The sequence below is a fragment of the Canis lupus genome, chromosome 31 (assembly GCF_003254725.2).
Source record: "Canis lupus dingo isolate Sandy chromosome 31, ASM325472v2, whole genome shotgun sequence".
NCBI classification, from domain to species: domain Eukaryota; kingdom Metazoa; phylum Chordata; class Mammalia; order Carnivora; family Canidae; genus Canis; species Canis lupus.
The window spans coordinates 11,576,753-11,603,905 of NC_064273.1; the positions used below are offsets into that span (position 1 = coordinate 11,576,753).

A 27,153-nucleotide genomic window follows, 5' to 3' on the forward strand; every position below is an offset into this window, starting at 1 on the left:
TTCTGGCTCTGCCACTTCCTGACCTTGTGACCATTGTCCCTAGCTTCCCCATCAGATTACTTATCTCATGGGGACTTGGGAGAATTTCATAATTAATTCACATAAAGCATCTAAAACACTGCCCAAGGTATAGGAAGTGCTCAACAAATATTAATATCATCAATTTCAAATGAGGAAGGGGCTCAGAGACATCTAAATTCTTCCTTGAAAGTATCTGTCCTGGGGCACTTGGGTGGCTTAGTGGGTTAAGCATCTGCCTTCTGTTTAGGTCATGATTCCAGGGTCCTAGGATTGAGCCCCAGTCAAGCCTTAAGTTGGGGAGCCTGCTTCTCCCTCTCTCTCTGCCCTTCTCCCTCTTCCCCTGCTCGTGCTTGCTTTCACTCTACTCAGACTCTCTCTCAACTAAATAAATAAAATCATCAAAAAAAAAAAAAAAAAACAAAACAAGAGTCTGTCCAAAGCACTCTGGCCCAAGCTATCAATAACCTGTTAGATATTTTTAGGAAGATAATTAAAAACAATACAGAAACTATTTCCCTACTTTTAAGGGAAAGTATTCTCTATCTGTATCTGAAATGCTGTGTTCTGTTCTAGTTGGTACACATCACAAGGAGAACGTGAGTGGAGAGAATGGTAAAGCTAAATACAGTAGAAACATTAAGCATGGGAGAAACTGTGATCAAATCAAAATTGACAATAGTATGAACAAGATGAAGTATTTTTTTATCAAGTTTCAATTGTTTAGGATGATATGACAGCCCTTGAAACCTGAAGGAGGTAAGCTGCAGGCAAAAAGTGCCATTTGACTCCAGAGGATATCACAAACTAAGAAATAGCCCTTGTGGGAAATATAATCGTTTTATCATTACAGACTCATCATCACTTTACCCACTACTCTTTCTCCTTTTATGTTCTCTTATTCCCCAATGTCTTACATCTTTTCCTTTCCAAATAATTAAACAATAAATCCTACATTGTTACCATGGGTATCAGAATGGATGACATCAACAAATTTAGCATCAGTGTAATCTAATCTAACATTAAATGGTCTTCCAGAGAATTTTGGCCCAGCAGGATCAAGACCTGAAATTCAAGAAAGAAACTGTCAGTCGATTAGTCAATTCCTACAACAATAGTTATTAGATCAGATATTTGCATTATTATATTATAAGCACATCAATATAGTTTTAGCTTAAACTTGTGCACAAAATTAATATTAAGAGAAATTAAACTGAATGAGTAGCAAATACCTTCATTAATTGAACAATACTTTTTACCAATGTTTAGAGTTTATCAACAATCTAGTGTTAAGCTACACCTAGGGATGCCTCAACAAAATACTGTAGGGTTAATTGAACACCAATAAAAAATAAATTTATAAAATAAATAAATAAATAAATAAATAAATAAATAAATAAATAAAATACTGTAGGGTTTTGTTTTATTTTGGTTTTTTTAGTATTTTTATTTAAGAAGTACTTAGGGATAAACCTGTAGTTGTTTTATAGTTAATAACAAATATCTACTACAGACCTGAGAAGAGGTAAAATGAATAATATCCTGATCCTGTCTTGATCCTCATGCTTTACTAGTTCATCCTAGATCTATCTATAGTTCTAAAATGATTTTTATTTTTTTTCTAAAATGATTTTTAAGTGCCAAATACAATTTGGGCTGTGGCATGAAACAAATTAGTATTTTATCCTTCATTTTTCACAAAAGTTCCCCACATACACACAAGAAAAGGAAAATCCATTAAGAGTTCCATGAAATATAGATATTATTGCTGGTGCATTTGAAAATTTAAATAGAAATCCTAGGCTCATGACCTACTGGCATGTGTCAAAAAATGAGGGTGGGGAGGAGGTAAAGTTTAACAACTTGAGAATATCTATTCAATGGAAGATAAAATCATCTCAAAAATGTTTTACCTGTTATTCTTCCAAGTTGACCTTGAAATATCTTTCCAACAAATCCACTAATGTGAGCCCCTAAGCTCATACCTATGAAATGAAAATTATCAAGAGATGCTCCATACTTCTGCAAGTGAAAATACAATGTTATGATTTTCATTTTAGAAATCACAAATGCATCAATATTTTAGAATTCATTTTTTTTCTCATTTAATGTATTTCTGGGAGACAGAAAATGGGATTTTATAATTTAAAAAAAACTATCTTTGTTCAACATTTTCCATAAGATATCCGATTTTTCTCTATACATTTTTAGTAATGCCATTACATTTTTAAAAACCTTTGTTATCTTTTATCCAAAATAGTATATGCCAAATAATACATTTAGTTAAAGAATTTCATAATAACAGTAAAAGCACCATTAGGTATTACCTTGAATAAGTGCTTTGTAAATCTCATATTTAATATTCATATTAGTCCAATGAGGTATTTATTTTTATCCTATTGCCTAAAACAAGTCCTGGCATCTATTAAATGTTGAATAACATCGTTTGATAATGAGTTACCTGAAACCATATTTACTTATTACTGTCAGGGACAAAGATGAACTTCAAGTCCAGGCCTGTTTAACTCCAAAATATATAATAATCTACCTACTTGTTTTTTCTGGTCAGATTATGTCAAAATCACCAAGAAGACTGAAACAGTGTGAATCACCATCATTTCAGAGATGACAAAATGAAACTTATGAATTTTAATTATGATCATGCCTTCCCAGATCACAAGCTGGAGAATCATGGAATCTATTCCTCCAAGCATAAGTTTTAAACACCTCTTAGAGGCCTGTAGAAAGATGTGGGATATTTGCTGTCAATGAGTAACTAAACTCAGGCTTTCCAAACACAGGGTATTAATTTTCTTCAAATTTCTCAGAGCAATGCCCAGAAACTTGAGGGAGAATCACTCTCAACTTTAGTGTTATTGAGCTTTTCTTCCTTTTTCCTACATATAAAGCCTTTTCCTAAATTTCTATCTTTAACATTCGTATTTCCCACACTTTGAAATACATGTTTATTAGAGAAAAGGCCACTGCTGTAAGCAACAATCAATTATGCAATGTACAGACTATAAGACCGAGTGAATCAACTAACTCCACTGTCTCTTTAGAGAGCTAGTTTGGTTTCGTCCAAATTTGAGGAGGTAAAAATTATACTGATCTTGATTTCATTCAATGATTATCATATACCAGACACTGAAATAATTAATTTCATTTAATACTTCTATAAAACATTCTTATAAAGTTTGGTTATCTCAAACGTATAGAGATAAATAAATGAGGCAGAGAGATTAAGCAATTATTCAAAGTCATACAGAGTATAAGGGATAGATTTGGTCTATCTTCCAGTCTGACTCCTGACAATTATATGTAACTGCTTCTTGGATCTATTAAGCTTGCTTAATTTCAAGAGCACTTTGGAAATTCAGCACAACACAATTCAAAGCAGATTTCAAGCCCAAGAATGTTCCAAATCAGAAATCACCCTTCTTTCTCTCAAGTGCTCATCACGACTACGTTTCTCTCTAGAACAGACACTGATATCCATATGGGTTGGTGTAGTAAGTATAGATCATTCAAACTGCAGATGACTTAAAACTGGCCCAAATTTACGGCTCATCCAAACAGTGGACCTAAATGCTAGACAAATCTGAATGGTACAAAGACCTGTCTTCAAGGCTGGCAGAAGTATGCTACTTTTCAAGATCTTTTTCCCTCACTTTTACCAATTCACATTTGATTAATTATAAATATATTAGCCATATCTTAGAAAAGACACCTAAAGAACCTAACGATTATATAGTTTATCCCCTTGGTCCACTACCTTAATATCAAGTCAGTATAGATAGAGTTAAAAAAAATAAAAATCTTAAAAGATTTTAAAGCAAAACATAATAACCAAATCTTTAAGATCATTTTTTAAAAATAAGACAGTTCATATCTAGGTATGGAATTTATCCATTCACACAAGGAAAAGATGGCTGTAAATGAAAGCATATCAAAGCAATAATCCTTAATATGTATAGGAAAAAAAGTATTTATCTTAATACCACTTTGTGGTATTACATAAAAGATTGTATATATAATGCATAAATTTCTTACCAAAAGATTCCGAATGTACTCACTCAGACTTCTAGCAACTCTTCTGGTGTTTTTAACTGCTCTGCTGTAAAGAAAAGTTGTAGCACCCCGGTTCCAGTCTACTACAATTATATTCATATCCTCTCGATTCAACAAAATCCTTAGGAAGTTCTGAAGCCATGAGGGAGTGGAACCTGTTGGTCTATATCCATGAATAAGCCAGACCGTTTTCTTGTTTGTACTGAAATTAACATTAAGTGAACCATTCTGCTCAAACAGTGGCTCAGCACAGTTGAGGTTGTTCCTTGTATATAGCATCAAAGCAATCTCCATTTGGGGAATAAACAAATCTTTGAGGGAATCCATTAGACTTAGCTGAGAGAAGTGAAGGCATTGTCTTTTACTCTCTGAAATGAGAAAAAAAAAAAAGTCAGTCAAGATGATTCCTGCAATAGTATTTGATACAATTCTTATTGCTATTAAAAATAACAGATTTGAATTTAGAGGGAAGATTTTATGTCATTAGTGTTTCAACATAATACTCTGGAGCAACTACAATGTTTAATGCATTGATTATGTTAAAAAAAAAGACCCTTTGAAGAAGCATCCAAAATTTTTAAATAAAATATAGAAAGAAAAAATAATAATAAAATAAAATATAGAAAGAAATGTGATGGTTTAAAATTAAGAATTACTTTTTATCTCTACAAAAGAGAAATGGTGTGACTAAAATCATTAATTTTGTTAGTAAAGGGGCGCCTGGGTGTCTCAGTTGATTAAGTGTCTGCCTTTGGCTCAGGTCATGATCTCTCGGGGTCCTGAGATCTGGCCCCACATCAGGCTCCCTTCTCCGTGGGGAGTCTGCTTCTCCTTCTCCCTCTGTTTCTTCTCTGCCCACCCTCCCTGCCCCCATCATTTGTACTCTCTCTCTCTCAAATATATATGCACAACAATAAAAGTAAATAATGAGCTTTAACAGAAATTCTGCAGAATATTTATATATGGATAATAATCATTCAAGAAAATATATCTAGTGATCAAATAAATACAAATCAAAACAATAAGGTATCACTTTTTCTCATCAAATTAAACAAAAAGTAAAAATCATCTTAATACTTCTAAAGGTATATGTAACGAATATTCATATACATGGATGCTGAGAGCATAAGTTGATACAAATCCTTTTGAAATTAAAATTATATGGTATACATATAATCTTAAAAATAGGTATTCGTCCTTATTTTCTTTTTAGGATTTATATTAATGAAATAAACAATTTGTATTAAATGTAAAGACATTAATAACAGGGTATGGATAATTGCACAAAAACTTAAAATACCTTAGTTATACCATATAGTATACTCATCAATGTGTGCATCCTACGTGTCTGCCTATTTATCTACCTTCCTCTACCTACCTACCTACCTACCTAGTTATCTGTCTATCCATCTGTGTATCCTAGAAGGATGTAGGACAGAATGAAATAACTAGGCCAAATCAATAGCAATAGTCATAGCCAGGCATGAAAAAATGGCTGCTTTTTAATTTTCTTTTTCATAGATTCTCAGGATTATAATTTCTCTCAAAATAAGCATATAATCCCAATTTTTTTTACAAAAGCATATTTGTACTTGTACTGTTTCTGGTAGTTTGTTTAACTTATTAAAAGATTTGAGGAAACAATTTGTCAATTTATATCAAAAATTCACAAAATTTTTAATATACTTCATGCCAATAATTCTACATCTAAGAATTTATCCTAAGAAAATAGTTATTTAAACATGTAAAAATAAACTAAAATATATTATTTTAGTACTGGAGAAATAAAAGCAATTTAAATGCCCAGAAACAATGATGTGATTAGGTAAACCATATATATATATTTAATAAATATAAATTATATACATATATTTACAACTACAGATATATAATATATATTTGATAAACCCATAATAATGTGCACAAATTACAATCCACCTTCTAGTTTGGAAAGTATATATGTGATATTGTCATAGTTATTCAGAAGATAAAGGAGGAGAGCAGTGAAGGAGAAGCACAATTAACTTCCAGGTTAAGAGGTGAGAGATACTTAGACAAGTGAAAACTTTGAAGCAAACTTCATTTGTCGTAAGTACCAGAGAATGAGGAAGTGGAGAAGAGAAATAAATCAAACCACAGTGCAATATCACTGCTTACTACACTATACAAATTATGTGGGGAATTGTGTACATCCATCTTTCCATCCTCTGAAATGTTTCCATCAGCTGAAACTCTGAGAAGGCCAAATGCAATCAATATATCCAAACTGCTGGTCCACTCCAAGCCAAGGTAGATTTTATCTGGCTCTGAGATGAGTAATGAGGAATAAAAAGTAGGATCCCCGTGATAAAGTAAGGAACAGAAATCACCTGAAATAATCAAGAGAAATATCTATTATCTAGGGATCCCTGGGTGGCGCAGTGGTTTAGCGCCTGCCTTTGGCCCAGGGTGCGATCCTGGAGACCGGAGATCGAATCCCACATCGGGCTCCCGGTGCATGGAGCCTGCTTCTCCCTCTGCCTGTGTCTCTGCCTCTCTCTCTCTCTCTCTGTGACTATCATAAATAAATAAATAAAAATTTTAAAAAATTAAAAAAAATCTATTATCTATTGCCAGCTGTAGAAGTAATTGCAGAAAATTCAATAGCATTCTCATTACAATACAAGAAAAATCGTGTCTCAAAAACAGGAGGACATTTAGAAAAAAAATATTGAGGCAGAAAACAACTGGATAAAATTAAAAGTGAAATAATGAGATACTACAATTCAAGAAAAGAAAAAATGCAATTGCAGAATAAAAACTCACATTACACATTAAAACATGGAACACTCACCTGACAGCAAGAAATGAAGGAAGAAAAATTTCAATTTTGAAGAGAATATAGATATGGGACAGGAAATGATGAGTCAAGGTAAAAATCATGACTATTCCCCTGGGATGAGAAGGAATTGGAGAGGGAGATGGTTGCAGTTACAATTATTAAGGAAAAAATTGCGTACCAGGATGTGCAAACTGAAAAGACTCATCACAATCTAGAGAAAATCAGTTAATCAGACTCACCAAGAAGCTTCTTAGAAACTAGTTTGGGTTTTGATGAAAAAGGAAAACATCCTGAAAACATCAAGGCAGAAAATCCATGTTACAAATATTTTTTTTCCATGTTACAAATAGAGGAATAAAGTCACGATGACTTCAGATTTGTCTTCCAAAACAATACATTAGACAGATAAAAGTGTAATGAATGAAAGCTATGAGTGGAAAACTTTGTAGCCTAATGACTTTATATCCTCCCTAAAGTACACCATTCATAAGTGACATAGTACAGTTCCTGATATCATCACTGTTAAATAAATGCTAGATTTATTGAAGACATGACCCACAGACACTCACAGATAGTATAAAAAGATGGAAAGTGAGCATAGAAGTAGGTTAGACACCAATATAAGTGTATATATCATAAAACTGAGTTAACCCAAATGCAATATCAAAAGGCATTCTTATTCAAATGTTTAATAAGAATATTGTACAGCAAACAGTGTATATATACAAAAGATAAGAAAATGAGAAAAGAAATAGAAAGTAGAAAACAAGAAACAAAATGATACAATTACACCAGAGAAAAAATATAAAGTTAATGTAACTGTATAAAAATTGCCTATTAAAAAGCAAAGAATCGGGGCAGCCCATGTGGCTCAGCAGTTTAGCACCACCTTCAGTCCAGGGCCTGATCCTGGAGACCCGGGATCAAGTTCCACGTCGGGCTCCCTGCATGGAGCCTGCTTCTCCCTCTGCTACTCCTGTGTGTGTGTGTGTGTGTGTGTGTGTGTGTGTGTGTCATTAATAAATAAATAAATTCTTAAAAAAAAAATGAACACTGAGTTTTGTTATGTAAGTGATTAATCACTGAAATTACTCCTGAAACTAATATTGCACTGTAGGTTAACTAGAACTCAAATATTTTTTTTTAATGACACTTAGCTATAAGTTATTTAAAAGAAGTGCACAGGAAATTTTAAATAAATGGGGAGGTACATTCTACACAAAATAAAATAAAAGGAAAGCTGGTTGGTGTTCTAGATTTCAAGGGGGGGCTCCAATTCATCACCCATTCTTGAATCTATGCCATTTGCCTTCTAACTTTGAGTCATTCTTCTACCATCGTAAATGGATGAATTGCCCCACTTCTTGATATGGGGACAAACATGCAGCCTGCCATGGAAAATAGGATCCTGGTAGATATAATGCAAGCAGAGGCTTGAGATGGACTTGCATGTTGAGGTGTTGGCCTCTCATATATCTTTTTTTTTTGTTTTGTTTTTTGTTTTTTGTTTTTTGGTTTTTTTTTGTTTTTTTGTTTTTTTTTTTTTTTTTTGGCCTCTCATATATCTGTCACCACCATAAGAACATCCTTGGTCTGGCCAGCTAAAAGAGGAGAGAGAGGCAAAGAAAAGCCAAGTTCCCAATTGTGTCACCCCAGCAGATTCACAGCGAGTCAAAAGCAAAACCTGCAAATGAACCTAATCAAGAAGAGCAGTGGTGCCTAGCCAATTCCTACCTGACTCCACAAGTGTGAATAATACTGCTTTAAGTCAAATGCTACTGAGGGAATGAGTTTTTCTTTTGTTTCATTTTGTTTAGCTTTATTGTGACATCATATAATCAATTACATTGATAATATTAAAATCAGGTAGAGAAAATAAAAACAGGTCTTCAAATGATAAAAAACATTAATATGTTAAAACTCCTAAAAAACATTGAACTGGGGATCCCTGGGTGGCGCAGCGGTTTGGCGCCTGCCTTTGGCCCAGGGCGCGATCCTGGCGACCCGGGATCGAATCCCACGTCGGGCTCCCGGTGCATGGAGCCTGCTTCTCCCTCTGCCTGTGTCTCTGCCTCTCTCTCTCTCTCTCTCTCTCTCTCTCTCTGTGTGACTATCATAAATAAATAAAAATTAAAAAAAAAAAAAAACATTGAACTGACTCAATTCTGGTAGATGTTAGAAGTAGAAAAATAAGTTCTAGGCATCAAAAACTTATCAGAATCCCCAATTAGATTGTCAGATTTCTCAGCACAAACTTTGAAGCCAGATGATATATTAATATATTTAAAATGAAGAAAGAGAAAAATATTCAACCTTAAATTCTATGTCCAGCAAAACTGTCCTTCAAAAATGAGAGCAAAATTAAGATATCCTTAGACAAACAAAAGCTGAGGGAGTTTAACACCATAGACTTGTTCTACATGAAATGCTAACGGGAGCCTCGAGTTGAAATGAAAGGGTGTTAGACAGTAACTTAAAGTCATACGAAAATATAAAGAGCCCTGGAAAAGGCAAATTATGAACAAATATAAAAAACAGTATTTTTGTAATTTTGCTTTGTGACTCTACTTTTTATTTTGTACAGAATTTAAAAGATAAATGCATAAGTATAATTATAAATCTATGTTAATATTATGCATTATAAAGATAAAATTTGTGTCATCAATAAGTGAAAATGAGGAAAGCAGAGGTGTAAAGGAGTAGCTATTTATGTAAAAGTTGTTATTGAAGTCTATTTTTTAAAGTTGTTAAACTATCAATTTAATATAGATTATCAAAACTAGGATGTTACATGTAATCTCTATGATAACCACAAAGAAAATAACCTACAATTTTACACAAAAGAAAATGAGAAGGGAATCAAAATGTGTCACTACAAAAAAATCAACTAAACACAAAGACAGTAATAAAGGAAATGAAAGACAAAAATAAGGTATAAGACATATAAAAACAAATAACAAAGTGGCAAAAGTAACTACTTCCCTATGTAATAACTTTAAATGTAAATGGATTAAGCCCAATAAAAATAGATTGACAGAGTGGATAAAAAAACAGCAGCATCCAAATACATGCTATCTATAAGAGACACAGTTTACATCTAAAGACATTCATAGGTTGAAGTGTTAGGAATGAAAACAGATATTCAATGCAGAAAGTTACCAAAAGAGAGCAGGGATACAACCTAAATGTCCAGTGACTGAACGGATAAAGAAAATGAGGTATATATACATAGTGGAATATTATTTAGTCATAAAAAAGTTAGGCCTGCCATGTGCCACAGATAAACCTAGGAGGCATTATGATAAGTAAAATAAGACAGGCAGAGAAAAACAAATACAAATATTATATAGTATCAGGATCCCGGGGTGGCTCAGCGGCTTGGTGCCTGCCTTCAGCCCAGGGCGTGATACTGGAGTCTTCCTGCATGGAGCCTGCTTCTCTCTCTCTCTGCCTGTGTCTCTGCCTCTCTCTCTCTCTGTGTGTGTGTCTCTCATGAATAAATAAATAAAATCTTTTTTAAAAATACTAAATAGTAACACATGTGGAATCTAAAAAAAAAAAAAAAGTCAATTTCATAGAAATAGATAATAGAATGGTGGTTACCAGAGTTTTGGGAGGGATAGGTGGGGAGATACAGATCAAAAGGTGCAAAATTTCAGTTATGAGTAAGTTCTGAGACTCTAATATGCAACATTGTGACTATCATTAATAATATGATATTGTATATTGACATGTAATAATTTAATATCAATACTTGAAAGTTGCTGAGAGTAAATCATAAGCATTTTCGTCACATACAAAAAACTGTTAATTATGAGAGGTGATGGATGTATTCATTATCTTGATTTTAGCAATTATTCCACAATTTTATGTGTATCAAATCATCACATTGTACAATTTAAATATACACAATTATATTTGTCTATTATTCCTCAATAAAGTTGTGGGGTAGGGAAAGAATAGATTGGGATGTCTATACTTACAACATAGAAAAATAGACTGTAAGTTAAAAATTCTTACAAGAGATGAAGGACATTGATAGAACTAAAATCATAAAACTCTTAGAAGAAAACAAAAGAAAACTTCATGACTTTGGATCTGGTAATGACTTTTGAACGTTACCAAAAATAGCATGGACAATAAAAGAAATATGGATGAATTGTACTTCGTCAAAATTAAAAACTTCTGTGCATTGAAGGACATTATCAATAGAGTGAAAAGGTAACACAGGGAAAGATTCCCACAGGAAGTGGGAAAAAATGTTTGATAAGGGATCTATATCCCTTATCAACCATAATTCAATGAAAACAACAAATAAACAACCAATGAAAAAATTGACAAAGGATTTGAGTCGCATACAGGTAAAGATATGCAAATGGCTAATAAGAACATGAAAAGATGCTCAATATCACTAATCATTAGAGAAATGCAAATCAAAACCATAATGAGATACCAGTTCAAATCTATTAGGATTTGAAAGTAAAAAAAAAAAAAAAAGTATGGCTACTATCAAGAAACAGAAAATAACAACTGTTGGCAAGTATGTGGTGGAAAAATTGGAACCCTGTCCATTGCTGATAGGGATGAAAAATGGTATGTTGCTAAAAAAATAAAAATAGAATAACCATGTAATCTAGAAATTCAGCTTCTGGGTATATACCCAAAAGACCTGAAAGCAGAGACTCAAACAGATACTTATACACCCATGTTCATAGCAGCATCATTCACTATAACCAAAAGGAGGAAACAATCCAAGTAGCATCAACAGATGAATTTTATAACAAAATCTGGCATATGCATACAATGGAATATTATTCAGCCTTTAAAAAGGAAATTCTGACACATGCTACAACATGGAAGATCTTTGAAGACATTTTAGTAACTTAAATAAACCAGTCACAGAAATATAAATACTGTGTGATTCCATTGACACAGGTACCTAAAGTTGTCAAATAGAGACCTAAAGTAGAATAGTGGTTGCTAGGGGGTGGGAAGGGGAAGAAAATGGGAAATTACTGTTTAATAGGTAGAGTTTCAGTTTGGAAAGATGGCAAAATTCTGGAGATGGGTAGGGGCAATGGTTGTATACCAATGTGAGTGTACTTAATGCCACTGAACTGTACACTTAAAAATTATTTAAATGGTGATTTTTCTGTATGTTTTACCACAATTAAATTAGATTTATAGAATCCAACTCCTGTTATGAAAGATATCCAGACTCCTCTTACTTCTGTCAACAACTAGAACACTGAATAAAATGTATATATAAAAGTTTAGGCACTAGACAACAAAGGGGCTCAGAATTGTGATCTCTAAAAGAAAGGAAATAAATTATTTGAACACTATAATCTAATAGCTTTCTGCCTGGAGATAGTCTCCTGCCATGCAGGAAGGTTGGGCCCATGGAAAGCATGGTGGTATTAGTAAACTGGGGGGAAAGATTGGAGTTTAGGGAGGGTAAAGCAACTAGAATTTATATCAGAGTGCTGCAAAGGAAGGAGCTCTGCCTCTGCAGAGCTCTGAAATCTGCAGAGGGATCCCCATGAGTAGGTTGCTAGATACAAACCTACGCATTTACAGAATAACATTCCATGAAGAGCTCGAAGCTGAACAATTAATTCCAAAGGTCACAGCACTCTGAGAGACAAAGTTTTGGCTAGCCAGAGTAGGAAGGATCTTAAAGAACATCATGGACATTCAACAGAGACCCTAGAAGGGTCATATTTAGTTTTGAGGGAGCTAAACTAGCTCTAGTTTTAAAAAAAGAGTCCTCTTTTCTCCTTCTCATTCTCTCAAGTCTGCTTGCTTTGACTCAGCTTCATTCTTTGGCAGGAAGCAGGCTATGTGTCTAAAATATGGAGAGAGAATAACAATTTTGAAGTAAGCAAAGACTTCTCAGACAAGATTACAGTAAGTGTGAAACATAAAAGGAAACAACCTGATAAATTGGACATTGTCATAACTAAACACATCTGTTCCTAAAAAGACATTGTCAAAAAATATGAATATGCAGGCTTGCAATATGCACACCTGAAAACCAACTATGTGGGATGGGGAGGAACGCGTGTGTTTATATACACATATAGGTAAAACACAACACCTCAATTGCTCAAGAATTATCAGAAGAATTGAAGATACTTAACAAAAGATGGTATAATGGCCAATAAGCTTACAAAATGATGCTCAATATCACTAGTCACCAGAAAAATATAAATTAAACTAAAATAATATATCACTACATACCTACTAGAATGGCTGAAATTAAAAAGACTGACAAAACCAAGTATAGATGAGGATGTAAAGCAACTTGAAGCATCCTTCATTGCTGGAGGCAGGGACAAAATGGTACAATACTTTGGAAAACAGTTTGGTAGTTTCTTAAAATGTTACATATGTACTTTTATGACCTAAAAAATCACTTCCAAGTGTTTATTATGCTGAACAAAAGACTCCAGAAACAAAAGAGTACATATTGTTTAATTCCATTTGTAAGAAATTCTAGAAAAGGGATATTTAAACTAGAGTATCAGAAAGCAGATCAAATTTGTTTAGAACGAGAGGTGGAGAGGGGATTAATTGCAAAGAGCTAACTTTTGGGATGCAGTCGTTTTATTTTTTTATTTTAAGATTTTATTTATTTACTTATGAGAGACACAGAGAGAAAGAGAGAGGCAGAGACACAGGCAGAGGTAGAAGAAGGCTCCATGCAGGAAGCCCAATGTGGGACTCCATCCCAAGACCCCAGGATCACACCCTGAGCTGAAGGCAGACTCTCAACCACTGAGCCACCCAGCTATCCCTGCAGTTAATGTTTTATATTTTGATTGATAAGACTATTACATGCCAGGTAAAATGCAGTGCACATATTCTTTGAAATTCATCAAAGTATACTCCTAAATGAGTACATTTTGCCATATATGTTATACCTCAATAAAGTTAAGTTTAAAAAAAAAACTTACAGTGAGGGTCTAGTTTTTTACAAGGCATAAAAAAATATAAAGTTTAATAAATTATTTTTAAAAGCTAGAATACCTCTAATTTCAAACATAACACAGGACAAATATGCACACAGATAGATACATGAACTATATATTATTACATCTCATTCAACAATTTAAAAGGAAAATTCCCAAATAATACACTCATTACATACACAGTCCACAGCATATGGCCAGGACAAGAAAGATTAATTTTAATTAATATTATTTTACATAAATTAAAAATAGTATATTTTATTACAATAATAAAATTTACCTATTTCATGCCAATAACAATTATTATATTAATGATTAAACACTAGTGACATTTCCATTAAAATTAAGGAAGTATAAAAACATCTGCTGTCACACATTTTAACCTAGCAATAATATAAGAAAAATAAATATGATGTAATCCTCAGATGCATACATTATTACTTCTTTAATGTGATATAATATTCTATCTAAATATGTGAAAATAGGAACTGAAAAAAATTAATTCGATGGGAAGTTGTAGTAAAGACATATCAGTATACAAAAATCATTAGACTTGGCTGCTCATATTAGCAATAGTCAATATAAAATATAATAAAAGAAAAATACTAAAACACACAAAAATATAACTATAATATTTCTGTAAATAGATTATTTTCTCAGTTTTCCAGCTTTTCTTTTTGATAAGTAACCCTCTCCCCAACACTAAGTGTATTTTTAGAGCTAACCATAAAAAGACATGCTCTCCTTTCATCCTGGGCCAATCTGAATACCCAATCAGCCCACATCCAGGTTTAGACCACAGAAGCATGTAGAATTCAGGACCCTTTTGGGGGGAGTTGACATAGACAATGAGAGGAAAAAGTGGCCTCCTTCTTTCCAGATTTCAAGCAGTAAGGAAACACATCCTGATGCTACAGAGGGCAATCTTTTTTTCCAGTATTTGGATCCATTGATGTTTAATGTAAAACTTTCCAGTTATACAAGATAATAAATTCCTTATTTCTTTAGCAAGTTAACTAGCCCTTTGAAAAGAGGAAGAGAAAAGAGGAAAAGAAGAAAGAGGAGGAGAAGAGGATGAAGAAAAGGAGGAAGAGACAGAGAAAAGAAGACCAAGAGGAAAAAAAGAAATATACAGTACTCCTAAAAGAAAATTACAAACCTTAAAAACCTTACAGAGGAACAGAAAGGATTCAAATAAATACTGAAATGTACCACGATCCAGAATGGGAGAGTTATTATCACTAAATCAATTCTATTCATATTAACTTATATGTGTAATGTGATTCTGAATTAAGGTCTCAATGAGATGTCTCCAGGGAGGAGATAAATGCTCAAGGAAAATGAATGATATTTTAAAAATAAAGAAAGGGACATGATTAAAATTATGTTTATATTATACACCAATTAAAAGAGGTCCCTGAAACTGAATTAAGAATTGATATATAGATAAATGGAATAGAATGGGAACACCCAGAAATAAACTATATTACCCATGATAACTATGGCAATTCATAGTCAAAGATAATGGATTTTTAAATAAATAATGACTAGGATAATTGATTCTAGTTCTATTTTAAAATTCCATGTAAAATTTAAATTATATGAACTAGAAGAATACAGTTAATATGTACATGACCTTGGTTTGAAGAATGACTTGTTAGCATAAAAACAAAAGAAACCATAAAGTGTGAGACTGATAGATTTCATAGCACACAAATTTCAAACTTCTATACATACATACTATACACAAAAGACAAGAATACATAAGCAAGGGAAATATTTTCAATGCAAAGTATGAAGGGAATTGATATATATAAAGTATAAATGAAGAAAAATACCTGATTGAATATTAAGAGAAAAATATAAAGATATTTTATAAATATGAAAATGGCTCATTAAATTATCAAAGTGCACCTAATCTTAAAAATCAAATAAAGATTAATGAAATAATATTCTCATATCATTTTTATTTTTATACTCACTATTAGCATCAATATTTATCACAGGATTTTTAACAGTGAATATCTGGCAATCAACTAAACACACAGAACTTTCAGTAATTAATTTCATGTAAGTATGTTTTGCTCAAATTATATATTCTCCTCCCGTCTCCATAGAGATTCTGATATATGCCTTTTAAAGTTACTATGTAAACAGTTGAACAACATAAGTTCACTAGCTCAATTATATTCATATGTAATAACAAGAATGAAGACCTTTGGGGGCCAGCAAAATGTCAGGTACAAAACAATAAACTGACCTTTTGCCTATAAAAACAGAGGTTTATACGGCCATAGTCAGTTATGACAAAAAACTCTAGATAGAACTTTTTTTTTTTTTAAGATTTTATTTATTATTCATGAGAGATAGAGAGAGGCAGAGAGGGAGAAGCAGGCTCCATGCAGGGAACCTGACATGGGACTTGATCCCGGGTCTCCAGGATCACGCCCTGGGCTGAAGGCGGTGTCAAACCGCTGAGCCACCCAGACGTCCCCAGATAGAACTTTAATATCTCTGAAGGCTAGGGACGGAAGGTAAAATAAGATGTAGAAATATCTTTAATTTTTCTGGTTCTGAAACAATCGAAGCACATTTAGAAAATATACACTTATTTAACAAGTCAAAAGTAACCAAGATATTTTATCAGTAATTCTTCCAACTCTGCACATATTTGGAAAGTTGTGAAAAATGAAGCTGACCACAAAACAAAATAAAGTAGATGTTCGATAAAGTCTTTAAATCAAGAATTCTCAAGCATGGGTTTAAAAATGTAAACATGACTGGGAAAGTTGTTTAAAATATAGTTTCCTGGCACCATCTGCAGAGATTCTGATTTAGTAAGTAAATCTGCATTTTAAAATGCATAACCCAGGAGATTCTGAAACCCACAGTCCATACAGGTCTACCCCAACTGTATACAGGTAGATAGTGTGAAGGCCTCCACCTGAAAATTAATCTGAGACATTTACAGAGAAAATGTATATGGAATAAAACACACTGGATCATTCTAATGTAACTTATGATTGACCAAATCACACATTTATGTTACCTTCTTTGAGCTTTGCAACACAGTGAGACAGTATTATAACTTTTACTTCCATTTAAAAATGATGAAACTGAGGTTCACAGAGATTAAGTGACTTGGCCTTGAGAAAACAAGCCATCAGGACTTGAATCTGGGTCTTTTAAATGCAAATTCCATGTTCTTGCATGTCACTCTTTTTTTTTTTTTTTTTTTTTTTGCATGTCACTCTTAAAGAAACATTGGTACAGTAAATTAAAGTTGCTTGTAGGCGTCTGATTTTAGCAGATCAGTAGAAATAAATTACAAGTCACATCAGAAATATTTTTGATACAAATTATACAAACTTATACAAATCTAAAAAAAAATTTTACAAATCTTTAAAAATTTTTATACAGGGAATCCCTGGGTGGCTCAGCGGTTTAGCGCCTACCTTCGGCCCAGAGCGGGATCCTGGAGTCCGGGGATCGAGTCCCACATCAGGTTCCCTGCATGGAGTCTGCTTCTCCCTCTGCCTGTGTCTCTGCCTCTCTCTCTCTCTCTGTGTCTCTCATGAATAAATAAATAAAATCTTTAAAAAAATAAACAAATAAAAAATTTTATACAAAGTAGAGAAAAACGATACATTTCTTGAGCCAGTGAGCTCAGAGTGTCATGGATTTTGGAAAGATCATTGCCCTACAAGGATCTTTCAATATTCTCCCTACACAAAATGTAGTCCCACATACCCACAGGCATTACAAGGGAGTTTATCAGAATTGTAGAATTTAGGGCTTCACTTCCAGCCTATGGATAAGAATCTGTATTTTAAACAATATTCTCAAGTATTTTATATTACACATTATAAGTGTTATCATCTTAGAACAATGACTCCATTTTTTTCTGAATTTCACTGTCCTCAACTGTAAATGAGAAAGAAGAATTAATCAGTCTTTCACATCTCTTCCAAGTTACCGGAACATGAATGCTGGCAAACTGGCCTTAAGGCCAAATCTGGCTGGCAAGATAAGACAGGTTTTTACATTTCTAAATGGTGAAAAAGAGAATTAAAATAATAATATTTTGTGACATGTGAAACTTGAATGAATTCAAATGTAATTGTCTATAATAAATTTTAGTTGAACACAACCATACTCATTAGTTTACGAATTATCTACAGAAGTTTCCATATGAAGGCAGAACTGAATAGATGCAGCAGAGACTGTATGGCCCTCAAAGTCTAAAATATTGACCATCTGGCCCATCACAGATATATTTGCTGACACTTGCAACTACAACTACCACTTGAGCCCTTAATATGAGGATGCCTGGATGGCTCAGTGGTTGAGCGTCCTCATTCGGCTCAGGGCATGATCCCCATCCAGGGAGGGGCCTACTTCTCCCTCCGTCTATGTCTCTGCCTCTCTGTGTCTCTCATGAATTAATAAAATCTTAAAAAAGAAAGCGCTTAATATGAATCAGAAATTGTACTAAGAATATATGCATATAACTTGAATATATATGCATATAGATACATACCTATACAGTTTGTTCAGCTACCTCTCCATTCTCTTTTCTTTCATTAAAAAAATTTTTTTAGGATTTATTTGAGAGAGAGAAAGAGAACAAGAGCATGAGCCAGGGGAGGGGCAGAAGAAGATGGAGAGGAGAATACTCAAGCAGACTCCCTGCTGAGCATTGGAGCCCATGTGAGACTTTATATGGGCTCAACTTGGAGCTCTACCCAGGGCTGAGCCTAGGACCTTGAGATCATGGCCTGAGCTGAAATCAACTGAGCCGCCCAGGTGCCCTTCCATTAAAAATCTGATAATCTGATAATCTGTGTTTCAGAATGTTTTTCTTTTTTTGAAGGCAGATGTAATCATGTAATGATTTTCATGTTGAGGAGTGTGAGATGGGCTCCTTACGAGGCATATACCAGAATCTCTACAGAGAAGGGAGGAGAATTTATATTTTGAATAAAACATACTTAGATGAAATTAATTACTGAAAATTCAATAATTTCCTAGACACGTGGGATTTCAAGGGAAGAGGAAGCACTGAGAGCCTGCATGGGTTACAAATGATTTTGAGAATAACTGACATCTTTAATTTCCTTATTTTCTACTTACTGTCATCAATATCTAAAAGGCCTGCTATTCTCTTTCAGGCAACAGAGACAGACACATAGTAATTATATCAGTTTTCCCAATTGAAACTTTAGGTAATTCTCAACTACTAATCAAAACAATAATCTTGGGATCCCTGGGTGGCGCAGCGGTTTGGTGCCTGCCTTTGGCCCAGGGCGAGATCCTGGAGACCTGGGATCGAATCCCACATCGGGCTCCCGGTGCATGGAGCCTGCTTCTCCCTCTGCCTGTGTCTCTGCCTCTCTCTCTCTCTGTGTGTGACTATCATAGATAAATAAAAATTTAAAACAAATAAAATATTTAAAAAAAACAATAATCTTAGAAATTCTGCTGCATGAGTTTGGAGTATGAACTATGATACTAAAATGATGTAAACTATAAATGACACAAAGTTAGGGGCCTAGATTTTAAATTTCTGTGACTTCTAAATTAAGATGCCACTACCATACATTACACAAATATAAAACCTGCCTATCAAGAAACATCTAAATGAGAAAAATATAAGCTGCACATTAATACCATTTAGATTCTGCATTTGAAAATAAAACTCATTTATCGAATTTGATTAATTTAAATATCCAATTGAAAAGAAACAAATATTTTGAATTTCTAGGTTTATATTTAAAGGTTATTCAATGATGCTTTCAAATATAATTCTTTTTTTAAGATTTTATTTATTTATTCATGATAGACATAGAGAGAGAGAGGCACAGGCAGAGGGAGAAGCAGGCTCCCGGCAGGGAGCCCGACATGGGACTGACCCCCAGGTCTCCAGGATCCCGCTCTGGGCCGAAGGCAGGCGCTAAACCGCTGAGCCACCCAGGGATCCCCCTCAAAAGTAATTTTTAAAGGAAATTTAAAACAAAGAAAATCATCTGTCTTTACAAAGGGACAAAAATCTATTCATCATGAATTTTAAATTACTTATTACCATAAGGTAGAACAAGTAGTTCTAGTTCTACTTTATTACCAGAAAGAAGTAAATGATATTACTAACATTAATAAACTTTATTACCATAAACCAGTAAACCAGGAGAATAAAGTTCTATTTCATTACTATAAACCAGTTTGGTTTTTGTTACACTTTGTCATAAAAGGGCAAAAAAAAAAAAAAAAAAAAAAGAGGCATAGTATCTTTGTTTGCTTTGCAATTGACAATTTATGTAAAAATTTTCCTCACAAGTAGATTATTTGAGCATTGAAGTTGAAACAAAATGTACAGTGTCATGATTTTCAAATATTGAATTCATTTCTCTATTACTGAAGTCTTTCTTTTGAATATTTCTGTTCTCTACATTTTCTTGTAAAAGGTTTTCTAGTCATTAATTTTCTGTAAAGTAAATAAAATACAGAATATACAATGTGAGAAACATGCACACACACATATATACAAACTTTCTTCATAATTACCCATTTGATATATTAGCCAAAATCATACTATTTTTTTCATACTATGATGTCAGAATTCTTTATTCCAGAATCAGAAGACCATACTGATTATTTTACAATTTGATAAGATAAATCAAATTATTCAGTTCTTACCAGATGTTGCCCAGCTCATCAAACAGAGAAAAATGTATGCTCTCATCTGGAATCCAATAAACCCAAAGGCAGCACTCAGATTCAAAAAAAAGGAAATTCTGAAATTCGTTAAGGTTTCTCTTTGGTAAGACTCTCAGAGTCTGGTAGGTTATAGCTCCTCCCTGTTTGTAGAAAAGGTAAGGTGATTTGTTTTCTCTCATCTGGTTTATGGTGGTGAGAGGATTTTTAAGTCAAAACTCTGTAAGAAGTCACAAACAGCTGCCCACGCTTAATTTAAGGCAAAGAAAAAGTAATTATACCTTTCTTTATTCCTCTTAACCTCAAGATTTCAGAAGTGGCCAGGAAGAATATGTGTGTTGGAAGCCTAGAGCAAATGTGATGTTAAAAAATGCTAGAAATGGAAAGAGTCAGAAAACGTTGTGGTTCATGTTCATTTTGATTACAAACTAAGTTGTCTTCGTATACCATAAAATCAATAATAAAATCTGTATCCATCAAGCTGTCAAATATAAAATATGACCTTTTCATGTTTGTGTAAGTTTGCAACCCAAACTCAGTGGCTATTTTAAAATTCAAAATGCTAGCTTGTCTCTTGAGTTCTACAATTGGAAAATAAAAACAATATTTTTGTTTAACAAACATTTTAAAATTATTATATCTTTTCCTCACGTTTACTTCATTTTGTCCCCTTATTTTCCCTCTAGAAATAGACTTTAGTAGGTCTAGAAAATAGAGAACTGTTGTATGTACATGCGTTATCAGTTCAAAAATCATACTTGTTTTTTGAAAATCCAAGTGTCTATAAATTTCCAAAGATACTTTAAGAACATAAGTGTCTAATTCATATCATCATTCAGCAGAAACTAATTGAGGTCTGGGAAGTATTTCAAAGAATCCACAAACAAACGGAAGTATTCATTGAAAAACCATGAAAAATTTTTAAATCACCAATTTCAACTGTCTGATCTATAGGGTTTCGATGTAAGATTGCATTTTTAGAAGGCGTCCACTACTACAATTTGACTGGAGACCACCAAATAACATAGGTTCTTCCATATCACTTAACTGTAACAATGCACTTCTCTAACAAAGACAGGAATTAACCACATCATTTCAGAATGAGGGAAGTTAGGTAATGTAATTGCCATACATGTTAAAAGAGATTATTATTATTATTATTATTATTTTACGATTTTATGTATTGATTCATGAGAGACACAGAGAGAGAGGCAGAGACACAGGCAGAGAAGCAGGCTCCATGCAGGGAGCCCTATGTGGGACTCTATCCTGATACTCTGGGATCATGCCCTGGGTGGAAGGCAGATGTTCAACTGCTGAGCCACCTAGGCATACCAAAAGAGATTCTTAAAAAGTTTAAAATCATTTTAAAATTAAAAGATAAAAGATAAATCATTCCTATTTAACATAATTTTTCTTTATTTTGTGCTTTTGATGTGACATTGAAATATTCATCTTCTACCTTATTTCCATCTTTACCATTCTGAAGAACTCATATTGAAAATATCAACTTGGTATTTAAGACAGTACAACGCATATCAGAGTTTCAAAATATAAAAACCTATACTGTTTTCATATTTTTACTTAACTGCCAATAGTGATAAAATTGAGATTAATGTTCATTGCATTAAATAGCAAAATATTGAGAAATAACAAATTTTGTAAAATATCTACAGTATATATATATATATATAGGTTTTTTTTAAAGATTTTATTTATTTATTCATGAGAGACACAGAGATTGCGCCAGAGACACAGGCAGATGGAGAAGCAGTTTTCATGCAAGAAACCCAACATGGGACTCTATCCCAGGTCTCCAGAATCAGGCCTTGGGCTGAAGGTGATGCTAAACCACTGAGCCACCCGGGCTGCCCATATCTACAGCTTAGTAAGAAAATATTTCTGAGCTTATTTAGTCCTCCTTAGAAATAAAAAAAAAATTTAAGCTTACAGACATGGATACAATATAAATAATACTAAAAAAGTGATGATAAAGATGATAAGGAAGATATAAAATTGATTTAGCCCTATGTACCGGGTATGCTTCTTGGCACTTTATAGGTAATTATAAGAGGTAGTTGAGTAATATATACTGAGATGGGGGAGTCATTGTATATCAGACTGTATGTTAGCTCAATCTTTTTGTATAATTTAGCAATATGTATCAAAATGTTCAATTGTCTAACTTTTGATTCAGCAATCAAACATCCAAAATATTTTCCTACAGAAATAGTAATGAGTTAGGGTCAAACAAGGCTGGGTAGGAAGAGATAAGCAGGGGGCCATGGAATCAGACTCACAAAAATCCCAAAAATGCTGAAGTGTAAGGAAACCAGAGATAAGAGAACAAGTCAGACCATCCTGCCCTAGTTATGGTCAGGGAGGGTGTCTTTTATGACAGTCATCTGTGACCAAAAAAGAATAACTGGACCACAAAGAAATAAGCCATTAAAGATTTTATCACTAGTCCTCACTCAGTGGTGATATCAATATATATTTTAAAAGGACTTATGTTCCCTAGTTGGCTTTCAATTAAAGACCAACCCTACAAACCTTCAGTGGCAACCCTGTCAAGACCCCACTCATTTCCTGATAGCTTTCTCTGTATCCTTATTTAATAAACTGTCATTTTACTCACTCTGCTCTGTCCTTGAGATTCATTCTTCAACTCTGTAAGACAATAACCAAGCTCTCCTGTATCACTTACACATGTTCACAAAGACCTAGAAGCAAGGATGTTAATCTCAGTATTTTTATAATAGCCAAAAAATGGCAACAATGTAAATGCCTAATTATATACATACTGTGGATTAAAATTAATGATGTAGATAAGTCCATATTAATTAGTATAGTATATATTATGTAACTCAAGGGGAAAAAAGGCAAGCTAAAAAAGAATATGTATAGTAATATTTATTTTCCTAAAATTTGTTTGAGGTATACATGCATGCATTGATCAAAGTTAGGAAGGTATTCCTCCAAAATGTTTTTCTCTGTGTATTAGATTTATTTATTTATTTATTTATTTATTTATTTATTTATTTATTTAAAGATTTTATTTATTTATTCATGACAGACACAGAGAGAGAGAGGCAGAGACACAGGCAGAGAGAGAAGCAGGCTCCATGCAGGGAGCCCAACATGGGACTTGATTCCAGGTCTCCAGCATCATACCCCAGACTGAAGGCGGCGCCAAACCACTGGGCCATCAGGGCCGCCCTCTGTAGTAGATTTACTGATGTTTTTTACTTTATTTATCTCTTTAAACATCAAAAATATTTCTTTACAATAAGCATCAAATACAAGTAAAACAAAAAAAGCTATATTTATTTAGGAAAAATATGGTTAGGAGAATCAGAATAAAGAAAAACTGAGGGTAGAGAAAAAAAAGTGAAGACAAAAGTGAGGTCTATTTTAGAAAAAGCATCACTAGAGTCCCTTAATACTAATTTATCAAGTTTCTCCATTCATTCATTCATTCATTCATTCATTCATTCATTCATCCATGTAGCTTTTATGAAGCATGTACTGATTTCCAGGCATAATGTAGTTGGACATACAAAGTAGAGATGTTCATTTTTTCAAACTGCATTATGTCAACAACTATTTATGACACACCCACAGGTGTTAGGGATTGTCTTAGTATTGCAATATATTCACCCTATAGCAATTCACAATGAGGAGAGCTTGAGAAAGGTGTATCTATGGAACTATGGCACCACACATCTGGGCAGTCAGCTAATCTAGGTGCAGTTGGGCAAAGAAAGGGAGAAATAAAGGGAGAAAGAAGCTCTAGTTTTAGATAGTTAGATTTATTTATATACATAGCTTATAGTTTTACATATATTCTATATATATATATATAAACATTTTCATTTTTGAATATATTGTCAGGAGTATAAAACATCCTGATATGAGTGAAGAAAAGCTAATTCTTTATAGTGTTCTGCACATTTAACCCACTAAATCTAATATTTGACTAATGGTTCAGGAAATGCTAAGAATAAATTATTTTTTAGCTACTGTTAAAATTTTGGAATATAGGTGAGGTCCGGAGCCAATGACCAAGAAGAGCTGATGACCAAGAAGGAATTCTTGAGACATCTTTGGTGCAAAATGGTGGTTTTATTAAAGCACGGGGAAACAAGAAGGGGTAGTGAATGGGGAGGTGGGCAGAGAGATGGGGTGACTGGGTGATGGCACTGAGGGGGGTACTTGATGGGATTAGCATTGGGTATTATACTATAAGCTGGCAAATCAAACTCCAATAAAAAAAAATTACAAAAAAAAAAAAAAAAAGAAAAAAAAGCACGGGGACAGGACCTGTGGACAGGAAGAGGTGCTGTCCCTGGCCTGTGAGAGGAGTGGCTAATTATATACCTGGGAGTTGGGGGAGATAAGGAAAAAGGAGATTTCAAAAGGATTTTCATATACTACCGAGGACCTACAAGATAATGGAGGCCTTGCCATTGTCAAGTTAAAGATTGCTTTACCCTCTAGCAAGGCATTAAGACAATTGGAAGCCTCCTGAGGAATGTCACACATATTCCACCCAGAAGGGGGTCATCTGTGGGATATCAGCTGTGCTTTGTTCTCAGCTAGCCCTGTTCCCCCATCACTGCTAGGTTATTACGGTGTGTTCATTCAAAATAAGTTAGGAAATACAGTAAGCTTAATTAGAAAAATGATATATATTTAGGTCAAATGCTGAATAAACAGCTAACTGCATGAGCTGACTTTCAGAGCTTATAACATTAAAAAAAAGTATCCTAGAAATAAAAGCACCATAAACTCAAGTGCTGCCAAAAAAAGAGGTTGTGATAAGAACACCAAAATCATCTACATTTGTAAAAAAAAAAAAAAAAAAAAAAAAGTATGGTGCAAACTTCAATATAGCAATGATGGAAGTATGAGTTAGTTGTTGATGGGGCTAGGCAGAGAAAGATAAGGGAAAGGCCCAGAGTCAGGCTTCTATAAATCCCAAGGACACTGAATGGTCCAGAGTGAGGCTCCTACCTATCCCAAGAAAACAGATAAGACAGTAAAAACAGAATAAAATAAATTAGGCTCCCTAGCTCTGAAATATCACCCTTTGACAATTACCAAACAATCCCAGAAATTCACCAGACCTCAAAACAGCCATATGTCAATCACTTGAGACAGCACAAAGACATCTAAAGGCCTTGGGTTCCCTGGTTAGGTTCCCAATAAAAGGCCTGCCAAAAAGCCCTCAGTGGCAACACTGTCAGGACCCCTCTCCCCTCTGAGAGCTTTCTCTGTATCTCTGCTTAATAAACTTCTATCACTTTACTCACTCTCCTGTGTCCGAGAGATTAATTCTTCGACTCCGTGAGACAAGAATCAACCTCCCCTGTATCAGCAAGACAACATGATTGTTATTTATAAATATAGCTAAAGGTTTCTATCATTTACAATCATATATATGCACTACAAACTTTACAGTGAAACAAGAAGATCCAAGTCCCAGAGCAGCTGACTGAGAGGACATTAAAGAATTATGTTCATTTGGATAAGATTTATGAGAAATGAATTTTAAAAATCAATAGTATTACACATAATTGAGACCTTCAGGTATCCATTCATTTTATGAGCATATATTTGCTATATAACTACATTGTGCTAGTGTCCTTAATCCCCTCCTACCCTACTACAACAATGTTGATGACTGAAGAAAGGAAAAATGGAGAAAGGATTTATCTATTTATAATATGAACAGAAGGTGACTATTGAAGTTGACACATGATTTTGTTATGCATTTGTATAGGAAGCCTGTCTCTCTCATTACGCTGAAAGATTCAGGAGAACAGATCTTTGTTGTGCCCAAGATTGCGAATCTGAGAAACCACCAAGGAGCCGACACACCCATGCAAGCACACGAGGGTTTATTAGCAAGCTCGAGCTTGGGTCCAAGTATACCTGACACAGCGGAGGAGGGACTTGGACCCCAAAGTGGGTTACAGCTGGGTTTTTTATAGGCTGGTCTAGGGGATTTTCAGAAGGGGTGGAAGAATTTCCCAAGTTACATTCTGATATGGGGCTTAAGGGCATTGAGCTCTGTTCTCATTCTAATATGGGACTTTCTACCAGGGCGTGGGCTCTGTCGTCTTTCTGATATGGGATTCTCTGCCGAGGGCAATTCTGAGCTCTGTTGTCTTTCTGATATAGGATTACCTGCTGAGGACATTGAGGACATTCTGCAGTTTTTCCCATAAAGTTCAGCTCTTATTCACAGGGGCCTAAAATGGCTGTACTTGTGCTAATGCTAAACTTTAGGTGGGATGGCCTTAATTTTTCTTGGCCTCCACAATCTTTATTCTTAAATTTTGGTTCCCAAGAATTAAAGACAGCGTCTGGAACATAGTAAGCATTAAAAAAAATCTATTAATAAAAAAATATTTACTAAATGAAGTATTGTAATTACATTAGCCCAATCCATTTCTTAAGAACTAGAACTTGAATTCCAAAAACTGAAATCATTTATTTAAAATCATAAAAATTAATTTAATTAAAATTCAATCATGTCAGAGTTAAAATAGA

The 27,153-nt window shown here is 33.9% G+C and overlaps 1 protein-coding gene across 2 annotated transcripts in view; it reads right to left on the reverse strand.

The window, feature by feature from the left end:
• The window catches only part of LIPI (lipase I), a 131,123-nt gene that overhangs the window by 36,442 nt on the left and 67,528 nt on the right, over positions 1 to 27,153 (reverse strand). For both annotated transcript variants that reach the window (XM_035709342.2, XM_049104700.1), the window contains exons 4-6: positions 4,072 to 4,457; positions 1,932 to 2,040; positions 982 to 1,083 (exon numbers count right to left, since the gene is read on the reverse strand). In XM_035709342.2, the coding sequence (XP_035565235.1) occupies positions 982 to 1,083; positions 1,932 to 2,040; positions 4,072 to 4,416 (556 nt within the window). In that variant the 5' untranslated portion in view covers positions 4,417 to 4,457. The remainder of the gene's footprint in view (positions 1 to 981; positions 1,084 to 1,931; positions 2,041 to 4,071; positions 4,458 to 27,153) is intronic.